General features: G+C 32.5%; 1 protein-coding gene across 1 annotated transcript; it reads right to left on the reverse strand.

Annotated features, from left to right (window-relative positions):
* Window positions 1-4402: 4402 nt before the first annotated feature.
* LOC116124449 (probable leucine-rich repeat receptor-like serine/threonine-protein kinase At3g14840) lies at window positions 4403-14494 on the reverse strand. Its single transcript, XM_031410179.1, has 25 exons — window positions 14305-14494; window positions 14054-14228; window positions 13141-13212; window positions 12989-13057; window positions 12581-12652; window positions 12407-12478; window positions 12193-12264; window positions 12017-12088; window positions 11858-11929; window positions 11689-11760; window positions 11528-11599; window positions 11243-11314; window positions 10779-10844; window positions 10234-10299; window positions 10081-10116; window positions 9900-9943; window positions 9286-9469; window positions 9050-9248; window positions 7049-7247; window positions 6364-6534; window positions 6114-6232; window positions 5794-6004; window positions 5438-5675; window positions 5097-5247; window positions 4403-4850 (listed from the first exon to the last, which is right to left on the reverse strand). The coding sequence occupies exons 1-25, from the start codon at window positions 14399-14401 to the stop codon at window positions 4440-4442; spliced, it is 3084 nt and encodes a 1027-aa protein (XP_031266039.1). The 5' UTR covers window positions 14402-14494; the 3' UTR covers window positions 4403-4439.
* Window positions 14495-14864: the final 370 nt, after the last annotated feature.

Consider the following 14864-nt stretch of genomic DNA (forward strand, 5'->3'; position numbering starts at 1 on the left):
TATCAACCTGAGATTTCACTAAACCTCGGTCAGATGGGAATGTGTCAATTTACTCTTAAATAAATTGTAAAGTGGTCGTCAACTTCAAAACAATAATGCTTCTTTGAAAATAATTAATTTGGTAAGGCTATATTATATATTAAATTAAATTCATGCACATGGCGTCGATTAAATCGGATGACAGTGAGATTGAATGAAGAATCAAGGAAAGTGGGAAATATTTTGAGAAAATAAAGTTAGCCTTATCCATAATACCAAGCATTAATAGCTTTACAATCAATCAGGAAATTATATTAGGGTAGTTAAAAGGTAAATGTGTCATATTCATGAAAGCATATAAAATGGGTTTATTACATATACTTTTGGGGGATCGTTTAATCCTAACACATCCAAAATTTACGAAAATTATTGAAACTCCCTATAATTTATTAATTAAAAATAACATTGTCTCATGGAATTTTTAATAATTATAGGAAATTTTTAATAATTTTCTGAAATCTTGAGTGTGTTTAAGATTAAACAATTTTAGAAAATGTGTATAAAATAAACTCAAAAATTCATATAGAAAATTGCATTGAAAATAATTAAAATGTAAAGTTTAACAATAAAGAGGCCAACCATCCTTGGGTGGCTAAGTGGTTGGACGAGGATTCTTGAATGTATTACTCAAGAGGTTCTGAGTTCGAGTCACCACGGTTCCTAATAAAGATTATTGAACTCACCTAGGATGCTATTAGGGATGATCATTGAAGGGTATACTCAATCGTTAGATTAAAAAAAAGGATAAAAAGGCCAAATAAAATAAATTTTAGAACATGAACTTGGAAATTTTAATATATAAAGTCTTAAAATTTTTGTACGGAGTAGGGTACAATTTCAATTATCATTCATGGGTAGTATTAGTTGTTCTCATTTGAATTCAATTCACTTAGCACATTTGGTCAAGGCATAGCCGCTCTCTTGGAAACTCAATTATTATTTATTAATCCAAAATTGACCATTCTGCAAGACGAAAGGCAAAGATATCTCAATAAAGTATCTGGATTCTAAGAAGTAAATGCATTATTTACATTCTTAAAATAACGAGATAATATTTTTGTCTTGTGAATATTTATTTGATAAACTTATTAAAATTAAGATGACCTTTGGTGTGATGTACAATTCTTTAATCTATACCTGGAGAACGTTATATAAAAAGTACACATATTGTTATTGGGTTGTGACCTTTAATGTTATTTTTTCCGATTACGGTAAAGTCATTGCTTAATACTTTCTAGGTGTAAATAATCAATTCTGTTAAAATCTTTTCAAATTTAGTGTAAACTTGCCCGTAAAAGACACCTATGATTCGAGGGTTTAAATTGTAATTTTAAATTTAGGGTTTAAGTTCAAATTTAATACGCAAGAGAATTGATTTGTCTTCGTCAACGTCTACTTTTTTCTTCTCTTTAAAAGGCAAGGTGGCCCAAAATTCTTCCACTTCTAATCCCTTTGTTACGTTCGTTTCACCTTTAAAAAGCACATGTTACAAAATGTCTTACTTTAAAATTGACCCACTTTATTTATTTATTTTGTCGTCTTCATTTAAGTATTTGATTCTTTACCATAATTTAAAATATATTTAGAAAATCCGGATCAGAAATCTAAGTATTTATTGATGGATTTTTATTATTTTAATTTTTGATACTCTCCTCATCTCTTGATGTTTTAACAAAAATCTTAAAATTCACTTTTTATTCTTGTCTATCCCTTATTCTACTAATAACTTAATATGGAATATTCAATCTACAAAAAGAGAAAAATATTAAAAAAAAATATTTGTAAGTATTTTTGTCCACTTATAAATTCTGTGTGGCTACTCTAAGTTCGGATGTCACAACATCATATTGTTTATTTACAATCGTTTTATAGTCTTCTAATGTCATATGATTTAGTGACCCAGTCAGATTTCTTTTTGTACAAGTGGTTGTTTAACTTGTTTGTCAAGTTAATTTTCTTTCATGATTTTCGTGATTTTGTACAAGTGGTGTTTTTAACTTGTTTGTCAAAGTTAATTTTCTTTCATACTTTTTGTGAAAGGTAACTTTACAAGGGTCCTACTATCCCAATTTAGTCTTGCAATGTTGGTAAGGTTGTCGGTGGTCCAAACAAAAATTGTAAGGTTTTGTTTATGGTCCCAACAAAAGTTAGAAGGGTTTGTCTCCCACTTTTCTTAAAGAGATTGGTTGAGCAAAGATTATATATTATTATCTTCTTCCTTGCATTTTCTTTGAACCTAGTGCTAGTGGCTGATCCAAGAATTTCACTTTGTAGGGGCAAAAAAAAAAAAAAAAAAAAAAAAAATTAAAATCAATCATAACCATGCTATTTTTTCATTACGATGAGCTTCAACAAAAAGTTACAAAGTACAAATAAATATCTTAAAAAATACAATTTTTGTAAAAATATAACAATTTTTCTACGATTGTCCTCGACGAGTTTTCATATTCTGAAAACGTTAAATAATCATATCATCATCAATTGTATTAAATACGTACATCTTTCTCAATATAGGTGACCAAGCAATCATTCATCCATTGATCTCCTATTCGATTGCGTAACCGACTTTTCACAAGATTCATTATAAAAAAAACCCTTTTAACGGTTGCAGTTGCAATTGGTAAAACCAATGCAATTTTCACAAGCTTATATACCAACGGATACAAGATGCCTTTTTTAAACCGAACCAAATTCTTAGCCAAATCATCAATTCCTTGTAACTCAGCAAATTCATTACAAGAACACATGTCAATAACATAAGTCTCAGCCTAGTTCTCAAGTACCATCAACTCAAGTGCAGAAAAATCAGATGGATAAAACAAGTCAAACCCATCTTCCCTCTCTCCTCTTTTTCTTTTTCCTTTGCTTTTACTTCCTTTCTTCTTTATGGATTTTTCTCTCTTCTTCATTTTGGGCGAACAACCCAGTTTATATATAAAACAACTTCTTTGAATTATGAAACTACCCTAAATTCTCTTATTCTCACCATGACCCCACCACATCAGCATTCTGTTGTAAAAATGCCCAGATTTCTCCCCTCAGTTACATGCAAACCTAGTAGCTCTTATTCCTTTCATTTTCGCTCCTAATAATTTTTTAAAAAACTAACAGATCCCCTTGCATAATAATAAATAATCACAAAAAATATGAAATATATATATTATGATTAAAACAGGGTTTTACAAAAACAAAATCCAAACTTACCGTGGAGGCCGTTCCGTTCCCAAAATCTTAAAGTTCTATAGGGGCAAAATTTAAATAAATCTAAAATCAAAATTTTTTAAAAATTGAGTGGCGACTATGGTCCTCACTCGTCATTCATTGGATCTGCCACTGCCTGGTGCGTTCATTATTGTGCTCTCTAGAATTTTTCTATAGCTTATTCATTTGCTCAGGTTCCGTTTCTTTATTACTCATTTCTTTGAGTTTTGTTAAGCAAAGATTGTTTGTTTCCATCTTCTTCTTCCTTGCGTGTTTGGCATGAATATACCTTTGAATGTTCTCCGAATATCCTTTGAGGTTTTCTTTGTTTTTAATCAGGTTTCATATGCTTTGGTAAGCTTATAACCCTTGTTAACCATTTGTTTTGTTGAGCCTTTGTTGGAACGTGGGTTTCCTTGATGATGCTTGATGGGATTTCAAGCTATTTGAGTTAAAGTGTGTCTTTAGTGTTGAACCTTAAGAGGAGCTCAAGGTGTCCAAGTGGTATCCTGATGAGAAGCTAGCTATGGTAGTTCGAAATTCAACCAAAGGGTAAAGTTTGAAGTGTTGTCATAACAAGAAGTGTTTTACAATTGATGCTTAACTTTGGCATTGTAAATGAACTTTAATTTTTTTCATCATAATGGATTAGCTTCGTCTGGACTTGGTCCTATGGATACAGACAAGTTGCCGAACCATGTAAAAATGATTTGTGTGCTTTACATTATATCATGGATGTTTAGTTTATGTTGATGATGAATAAGCCATAAGCACAAATGAATATATTTAACCAATTCCGCATAAGTTTAATAAACTTGATAAAGTGATAAAACAGTCAAAAATAAAGGTAAGTTTAAAAATTAAATGTATGCACAATAAATGTCATTATACAGTTTCACAGTAGGGACGGAAAGAACCATTCCTCTTTTTATTATTGTATAAAAAAAAATTAATAATAATTATTCAAACCAAAAGAATAATCCACCATTTTCCATGCAACTATTGTTGAATAAATATGAATTTTTCATAGAATCATCCTTTAAGTTTTATACAATTATACATGTTTCAATTATTTTCAGTTTTGATCAGCTAGAAAAATTAAAAAGAAAAAGAAAAACAAAATATAACAAGATAATATACTTGTTTAAGGTGATGATAGCTTATCAACCAAGCGGAGAAAATTTGGACATCTCTAATAACTAGTTTCTAGTAATCAGATATTCTGAATCCAGATTGACTGGATAAAGATCAGATGCAGATGTGGAAGAACCTGTCCACAGCCCGTCGATCGACATACTCTGGATCTGGCTCTGGCTTTGGCTCGTGCTCCCTTCGTTAGATTGTTCTCTACTGTATTGATAATAGTTTCTCATTGCTTCAAGCTTGGCCTCATCCACGGAGTCACTTGAGTTTGGAATCGAGTCTGGAACAGCAGCCCTGCCTTCAAGCATGCTTACAACAGAAGACATTGTCGGCCTAACAGCAGAAGAGGTATCGGTGCACAGGAGAGCCACATTGATCATCACCATCACTTCTTTCTTGTTGAAGTCTGAGCCCAATCTTGGATCAACTAGATCCATTAAGTTTTCTTTCTCTTTTAAGACATGAACCTGAAAAGAGGATATAACGGAAGATGATTAGTGGTAAAATAGATTGTTATTGTAGAATTTGATATATGATATAGTTGTACTGTGATCAAAATTAAGTGCACAAGAGCTACATTTGATTATTCTTCATGAAATCTGAGCATTTCCTTCAAAGAATGAGAATATAACACTGCTTGGCAATATTCTAATGCTGACCAGAGCCATAATGAAGAACAACAAATGCAATAAAGACTGAGAATTGAAGTTTACCCAATCAAGAAGATAAACAGTTTCCCCCTTTGGCTGGAAACTACTGTTGCTCCTTCCACTAACAATTTCCAAGGCAACAACTCCAAAGCTATAAACGTTTGCTTTATCAGTTAAATAACCTCGCATTGCATATTCTGGTGCCATGTAACCCCTGCAAAATCATGAGTATAACATCCTGTCAGGCATGCATATAACTTACAGGCTTAATACCCAACAATTCGGATATTTATCTTCTTGAATACAACTTGCTCATATTGATAACTGAGCTCAAAATTTATCAACTTTTGATGAGACGGGAAAGGGAACACATTTATAAGAAATTATTAATGCAGCAAACTCACAATGTTCCAGCAATTCTAGTGCTTATGTGGGTGTTTTCCTCTTCGTCTAGCTTGGCCAAACCAAAATCAGATATCTTAGGATTCAGGTCCTTATCAAGAAGCACATTAGTGGCCTTTATGTCTCTATGCACAATCTTCAACCTTGATTCTTCATGGAGATAAACCAAACCTCTTGCTATACCAACACAAATCTTGTGCCTTGTTGGCCAATCCAACTTCAACTGATGTTCTTCTGGACCTTTAAACCACCAAAAAACAAGATTTAGAATCTGCAAGCACATGAATGTGTATATGTGTGTTTTATTCGTCTTTGACAGATAAAAAGAATATAGACTTCATATATAGATGCAATTTACCAAATAAGGCTCGAGCAAGGCTGTTATTTTCCAAGTACTCGTAAATTAGCATTAACTGGTTTCCTTCAATACAACATCCATGAAGCTTTACAAGGTTAGGGTGTTGCAAAGCAGAAATAATGCCGATCTCATTCACAAACTCTCGATTTCCTTGCTTTGATTTGGAAGAAAGCTGCTTAACTGCAATTACAGTACCATCTGCCAAGACGCCCTGCATGTTTAAGAAGAATGCAGTAAGATTCCTGTATAAAAGGAATACAAGAACAGTAGTTATATATTAAACAGAAGAAAGTAATTTTTATGTGCAGGTAATGTAATACCTTGTAAACTGGACCAAAGCCACCTTCTCCAATCTTGTGAGCTACAGCAAAGTTGTTTGTGGCAGCTTTAATTTGCCTCAAAGTAAAGGAACCAGTATGCAAGTCCAGACCCTTAAGATCTGTGGAAGAAACCAGGTTAGACAAGAAGAATATGTACTGATTATCCTCCACTACTGCATACAGTTAAAAGTATGTGAATAAATTAAAGAACTGAGAATTGTAAGAAAAAAGTTAATAGCATTTGAAATACCTTGTTCCAGTGTACTCTCCCATCTTAGACAGCCTTTCCACCAAAGGATACCCAAAATCAGGATAATAGTAACCACTGCCCCAGCAACGATTCCAATGACCGCCCCTGCAGTTATACTACTGCTATTTTCTGATGGGGGAGTACCGCTTCCTTCTGATGGGGGAGTGAATTCTGCTTGTAGAGAGAAACAAAGAAGTTATTCAAATGGGAGAATACACCATTCCAGGCAAAAACACTTATACATAAGTTGATAATAACAAGAGAAAAAATAAGAACTTTTATTTTTAAATTCCATATTGTGTAAATATTAAATACCAGCTATTATAACACTTAAAATGAATTTGTTTAATCATCAAAATTACAATAAAAAACAATGGTAGAGATCCCCCTTAAAATCCTAAAAATCATACCAAATAAATGAAGTAATTAAAACACTTTTGGTCCATGGACAAGTCAAAAGACCCTATTCAAATGCCTTAAAAGGAAATGAAATGGTATTATTTATTACCTTATGTTCTCCAATCACCTTGAGGAAATTTAGGTACTATTTAAAAAATTACTTAACTATAAGGAATTCATAACATAGACATGAATATAGCAAATTTTTGGGAAGTTCTATAATTCTTGCAGAATTTAAAAAAAAATATCACAGATAAGGAGAATCTGAGTTTAGTATTAAACCTACCAGCATCAACAGAAATAGCTGATATTAGAGGACCATAAACTCCTTTATTAGGGAGAGCAGTCGTTCCTTTCCCAGCCCAGATGAAACGGATCTCCACAGTATTGCTGGTGACAGAAACATTAACTATTGGTATCGTAATTGCCTTACCAACGCCGTCAGCTGCAACCTCGATATTGAAATCCTTCAGCACCAGCTTTCCCTGCAATGATTATTACTGATTAACTGAATTTTTCATGCATGCGATGGATATCAGCTTTAACAATATTCTAAACACTGGTAGAAATTGATATTTATATATGCTTGTCTCATATTTTATCATTCACTAGAATTCAATAAAGAGGGTAAATCTTCAAAGGTTGGTGAATACCAAAACCTTTGTTGAAGGTTAGGAAGTATAATGCAATAGTCACCTGAATGTAAACATTTAATATGCGCCTGCCCAAGCTGCTATATGTTTTGTCATCATTGAACATTATCTCTGCAAAGTGGAGTTTGACTGTGTAGTTTCCGTTTCCCAGACAAAATCCATAGTAAGTTAGAGACAGGGCAGAAAGACGCGCTTGCATGTATAGACAGGGGAGAAAGACGCGCTTGCATGTATAGCGGGGCCTGGGAATCATTAATTGACAGTATAGCTTAATTTTGCCGAATATAAGTTTCACTAGAGCTGCCACCATCCAAATAGTGGCCAGTGCTGCTAAATCCCCAATAATTTCTACTAATGAAGAATTTTGAAGGTCCTGCCGCATCTGTATCAGCATCATATCTGGTATTTCCATCGACAGTCACTTCTTTCCCACCACAATTAATATGAAGACGGTAGTTCAAAGCTTGGAAGAAAAAATAGCAGTTTAGAAATGATTGAACAAGAAAATAAATTTCTTTGAAGTAATGAAAACTTTCTTCTTCCTTTTGACTCTGGCAGGCCTTGGAGGGGGACTACAAAGTCAAAAGAAGAAACTGATCACCTTGTCGCTATTCCTTTAAAATTTATAGTATTCATATTTTTCCAGTAAGTCTAGAAGAGTACCCTCATGAACTTGTCTGAACACTCTCTTTACAGTAAAGAACAACCAACCACAACATAATTTTTTATTTAACTAAAAGAACAACCAGATACAAGCAGGTCCCAACTTAATCAGCCATGGCTATACAGTTTGTTATTATATAAATGTATAAAAAGGAATATAAACAAGCAGCACATCAAGAAAAACATGAGAGCATAGAAATGTGAAAAAAATATTTGAAATTTCAACTTACTTTGTGGACAATCAGAACTCTTCAAACATGAAACAATTCCAGTTCTAGAAGATTAAATGTAAGGTAGAGGTTAGCATCATAACCATATAACATATCATTGAATCTCATTTAAATGACAAGAAAAAAAAAAAATCAAAATATTTTTTGATGCATGTTATTGGAAGGTGAATGTGAAACTTACGTGTCATTGGCCTTAGAAGAGGTTGCAAACAAGTTCCTACAGAACAGTATACAAATATTAAAACTCACACGAGTTTCCAAATCAGTTGTGAACAGTGTAGCAGAGTTGATAATCCAATGCTTAAGGATCTAATTAGGAAAATAGTATTCTTACACGGCTCCACTTTGGCAGTTTGACACCTCTGAGAGTCCAGCAGTGAAATTGTTATAGGAAAGATCACTGCACAGAAATATCAATGTGATTCATTATCATTAATTGGGATAAAAATATTTAATAAATTATAGTCCAAAAATGTGTATGGAACAGTTGTTACATATCTAATGTAAGTTTCAACAAACTCAATTTTTACAAACCAAGAGATACTTTAGTTTCTTTGAACATGCAGTGTGAATTAACTTTGATACTCATAGACCAAAAGGAAAATAGAAACGGCCTTTTTCTTCACTTGCAAATGCAGTTTGCAACCATTTAAAGAGCCTAAATTTGCAAGGACCACCTATGCATTGGCAGTTACCATAGCATAAACAGAATTCNGTTAGGAAGTATAATGCAATAGTCACCTGAATGTAAACATTAAATATGCGCCTGCCCAAGCTGCTATATGTTTTGTCATCATTGAACATTATCTCTGCAAAGTGGAGTTTGACTGTGTAGTTTCCGTTTCCCAGACAAAATCCATAGTAAGTTAGAGACAGGGCAGAAAGACGCGCTTGCATGTATAGACAGGGGAGAAAGACGCGCTTGCATGTATAGCGGGGCCTGGGAATCATTAATTGACAGTATAGCTTAATTTTGCCGAATATAAGTTTCACTAGAGCTGCCACCATCCAAATAGTGGCCAGTGCTGCTAAATCCCCAATAATTTCTACTAATGAAGAATTTTGAAGGTCCTGCCGCATCTGTATCAGCATCATATCTGGTATTTCCATCGACAGTCACTTCTTTCCCACCACAATTAATATGAAGACGGTAGTTCAAAGCTTGGAAGAAAAAATAGCAGTTTAGAAATGATTGAACAAGAAAATAAATTTCTTTGAAGTAATGAAAACTTTCTTCTTCCTTTTGACTCTGGCAGGCCTTGGAGGGGGACTACAAAGTCAAAAGAAGAAACTGATCACCTTGTCGCTATTCCTTTAAAATTTATAGTATTCATATTTTTCCAGTAAGTCTAGAAGAGTACCCTCATGAACTTGTCTGAACACTCTCTTTACAGTAAAGAACAACCAACCACAACATAATTTTTTATTTAACTAAAAGAACAACCAGATACAAGCAGGTCCCAACTTAATCAGCCATGGCTATACAGTTTGTTATTATATAAATGTATAAAAAGGAATATAAACAAGCAGCACATCAAGAAAAACATGAGAGCATAGAAATGTGAAAAAAATATTTGAAATTTCAACTTACTTTGTGGACAATCAGAACTCTTCAAACATGAAACAATTCCAGTTCTAGAAGATTAAATGTAAGGTAGAGGTTAGCATCATAACCATATAACATATCATTGAATCTCATTTAAATGACAAGAAAAAAAAAAAATCAAAATATTTTTTGATGCATGTTATTGGAAGGTGAATGTGAAACTTACGTGTCATTGGCCTTAGAAGAGGTTGCAAACAAGTTCCTACAGAACAGTATACAAATATTAAAACTCACACGAGTTTCCAAATCAGTTGTGAACAGTGTAGCAGAGTTGATAATCCAATGCTTTAGGATCTAATTAGGAAAATAGTATTCTTACACGGCTCCACTTTGGCAGTTTGACACCTCTGAGAGTCCAGCAGTGAAATTGTTATAGGAAAGATCACTGCACAGAAATATCAATGTGATTCATTATCATTAATTGGGATAAAAATATTTAATAAATTATAGTCCAAAAATGTGTATGGAACAGTTGCTACATATCTAATGTAAGTTTCAACAAACTCAATTTTTACAAACCAAGAGATACTTTAGTTTCTTTGAACATGCAGTGTGAATTAACTTTGATACTCATAGACCAAAAGGAAAATAGAAACGGCCTTTTTCTTCACTTGCAAATGCAGTTTGCAACCATTTAAAGAGCCTAAATTTGCAAGGACCACCTATACATTGGCAGTTACCATAGCATAAACAGAATTCGTGGACAGATGCAGAGTCCACACTTGAAACCAAATATGTTAACAGGCTTCACAGGATTTGATGTACAAATGAGCAAAAGATACAATAGTTTCAACAGTGACACATCAAGACTCTTTAGCATAATTGTTCAACAAATGATACAGGGCATGTGGAAGAGAAACTTACACTTTCTTTCGTGAGTTCACCAGCCAACCAGGCACTTGTCCAGTTAGCAAGTTTCCAGTTAAATATCTAACCAAAATGAACATAAAGGGTTCAGTAAAAACATCCTTCTTCTTCGTTACTGAACTCATAAGGATAATTGTTATTCGTATTCATAGCAATGCTGGGCACCAAAAAAAAAAAAAAAAAAAAAAAAAGATTGATTGATATTTATACAATTATAACTCAAAAACACCACTCGTTTTTCAGCTTCAGTGGTGACAAATTCTAAAATCCTACCACAAACAGATGTAAATTGGGCCACTTATTTTACATGAAAACATTCAACGACTAAAATTGAAGTGTAAATTTCAGTTGCTTTGATTAATTCCATGTTTTATTGTCAAAAAATTCATATGTTTATGAACAGGAAGTACCATTCACTGAATCTGTTTGAAATTAAAATCAGATCAAAACTATATGCTTACACATAAGTCGCAATTTCTAGACCGGTAAAGTTGCTTGGGATCACTCCACTAAGTTTGTTAAAGCTGAGATCTCTGCAAGAGAAAACGTAGCATTGAGCTGATATGTCCGAGCAAATCTATATAATGAAGGCCAAATAATTAGGCACACTATTTGAAACTTAGGATTTAAAGAAGAAACCATCTAAGCTATGCCTGTACAGACAACCTTGAAGTGGTAGACAAATTTCTAGAGAAGCTATTCTTTCATCTCAACAAGAATGGAAAGAAAACAAAGAGTGTACTAACAAGGTTTTCAATTGTGTAATATTCCCAAGATATAATGGTATTTCTCCAATGAGGTTGCAACTTCTCAATATCCTGTAACACAAACAAATGTTATCACTTTCAACTTGTCAAAAGACATATAATTTCTACAAAATGTGTGGTCACTGAATCAATTAACTTACAGTGTCTCCAGATTGATCAAGTTTTCAAGCAGTGGAAAATTCGAATCATTTCCATTCAAGTCACTGATTCTCCTGCATATTGAAATTTAACCAAGAACATGTCTAATATAAATACAAAAATACGTGACATAATAAAAAGAAATGAGTTGAAATATTCAACCACACTTACAGGTCGGTTAATTTTTTCAAAGCACCAATACCGGAAGGAATTGGACCATCCAAACCGCTTCCCTGAATAAATCTGTACTACCATTTTAATTTAATTAGGTGACCATAACATAACCAATGCAAAATTCTTAACACAAACCATAAAGAATATAGCTCTCACAATCTTGTAAGGTTTGTCCAGTTCTGAATAAAATCAGGTATCTTTCCAGTGAAGTTGTTACCGCCAATTAGACTGCATATAGTCGAGAAAAAAGAATTATATTTTTAAGGCAATAAATAATCAAATTGAGCTTATAAAACCTTGAAAGGGTAGTAAAAATCAAAGGCTTATCTTACAACTCCTTCAGTGTGGTCAACTTCTCAAAAGTTTTTGGCAATTCCCCAGTAAAATTGTTTGAGGTAAGATAGCTATAGCAACAAAAATACCAACAGATATCAATTTAAATATTCAAATAATTGTAAAGTTAATCAAATTAAATAGAGGGAAAATGTCCCTTTCTTCAATTTCTCTTGTCGGATAAAATGTAAACTTAAGGATTCATTTTCTTACAGTCTTTCAAGGCTTGATAGATTTCCAAGCTCTGGAGGCAAAACTCCTGAAAGCTGATTGAATTCCAGGACTCTACACATTTATAATACATATATAAGAATCATTCAACAACAACATTGGTATAACTTTTCAGCAAATTGAGAAGCAACAGAAGGCTGGAAAAGAAAAACTCACAAACTTTTAAGCGTGGTAATATTTGCAAGGTCTTTTGGAATTGGACCTGTTAACTGGTTTCCAAGAAGGGAACTGAAACCACAGCACCCATTTGTTATCAGTATCGCAAACACAAAAGAATGTATATGAATTGTGTATTTTCCATTGACAACAAATTCTAAGTTTGGCTTAAAACCATCTCACAGTATGGCATTTCCCCTTTTTCAACTATTTAGTATGTCGATTTTGAGATTAACTAAACAGCTTTACTCTTAAATCATCTAAAATCTAAAAGTTTATGTAAAATTCAATGACCAACAATCAGTTGTTAACTTGGAAAAATGTAAAATTCAAAAGTTAATAACCCTTTATATATACAATCATTCTCAATGAAATTTTAATTAAAACGTTAAAGAGAAGAAAGCATACATGTTGACAAGAGGCAGAGAGCTCCATTCTGGCGGGATTGTGCCACTGAGATAGTTGCGAGAGAGGTCACTGTGAAGAGACTAATAGGTAATTTGGAAAATGGTGAGGGGTAAAATTGGAATGAAAAGGGTTAGAGAAATAGTAGGACTTACATTTGTTGGAGAAAACGGAGCCTGGTCAATTCTGGCGGGACAGTGCCAGTGAGATTCTCAGACTTGAGCATTCTGTATTAATTAATTACATTAAAAAAATGAAATTTTTATAATTTTATAAAATAAAAGGTCCAATAGTCAGATTTTCATAATTATAATTACTTTTCATTTGTGCATGAATAAAGGGGAATGATTACTCAATCTCACAATTACTAGGTTAATAAAACTTTAATTTCGTAATTATAGTAAACTATCTCTAATTAATTGAAAGAATTAAGAGTAAAATTAACATCTCAATAACGATTTAACTCTAGTAATAAGCACCCATTTTAATATAAAATTCAAATTTTATAATTTTACACTCTACTCTCACAAAACCTATAAAAAATTTAGTTTATATTTTAATTGTTTTTCTACCTTTTCTTTACACTTAATTTTTTTTTTCTTTCTTCAATGGTAAATGAATGTGAATAATTTTTTTTTTAATTATTGTTCAATTTAAATTTTGTATATCATTTTTTTTTTATAATCCTTGGGTGTTCGGACTAGTTTATGCTCACCCAACTAATCTTTTAGAACCCTAAAATTATCGATCGAGTAAGAGCTTCAATGACTATCCCTATTAGCACTAAAAAAGATATTTAAACTTATAACCTATTGAATAATATATTTAAGATTCTCTATCCAAGCATTTCATTAATAAAATGTTATATATATATATATAAAATCAATTTTTTTTTCTTTTTGTATATTTATGCTACTAAAACGTGTCATTCTTTCAAGAGAGTATCAATTACTTAAAGACTTCGTATTTCTCAAAGTCAATGTTAATAAAAAAACTTTGAAGCACTATTTAATTATAATTAAAATTTAATTTACGTGAAGGAATGAAGAAGAAAGAGAGAAGACATACATGCTGACAACATGGCAAACAGTGGCATTCGAGAAGGAGCAATCGCAACTGACATTTTTCTCAAATCCATTTGTTTGAATCTCTGCAACCCAACTCTCTTCTCTACTGCATGGATCTACCTCGAAATTCCAGTCATTCTTCCCTAGCTTCTGCCCTATCTCTTTTAAAGCTTCCACTATATATATAAACAAATTACTTAATATATAAAAGAAAAGTACTATATACATATATGCTTAAAAAAAATATCATACCTTCACTGACTTCCAAAAGGGGGGCTCCAGAAGCAAAAATTGCGAGGCAAATGGCAGAAACAAGTGAAAGGAAAAGGAGACGATGATGAAAGAACATCTTTAAATTTAATAATATGTTGCAGAAGAAATCATATAATTTGCAGTGGAAAGAAAATGAAAAGAGATATAGGATGGAGTTTTAAAAGGAGAAGAAAAGCGGAACTGAGGAAGACTTTTTGGCTATCCTGCTTCTTAAATAGAAGAAAAGCACAGACCTTGGCGAAGACAAATCAAAATATTCTCATGCATATTATAAAATTATTAATTACTATATTTCATACGAGCTAAATCCATTTAGTCCCCCTAAAATATACAAAATTTTATCTGGTCCCTATATCCGAATTATGTAACTACTTCTCTTACCGTTAGTTTTTTTCCGTTAAAACTAACTTTTGACCCATTTTGATCACTAAATGACAATATTGCCCTTACAAAAAGCTTTCTAAAAATTTGAAGGAAAAATTTTCTTTTCTTGCAAAAATTATTTAAAATACTGAAAAATATTAAAATTATATTAAATT

The sequence above is a fragment of the Pistacia vera genome, unplaced genomic scaffold, assembly GCF_008641045.1.
Source record: "Pistacia vera cultivar Batoury unplaced genomic scaffold, PisVer_v2 Contig152, whole genome shotgun sequence".
Lineage (NCBI taxonomy): Eukaryota > Viridiplantae > Streptophyta > Magnoliopsida > Sapindales > Anacardiaceae > Pistacia > Pistacia vera.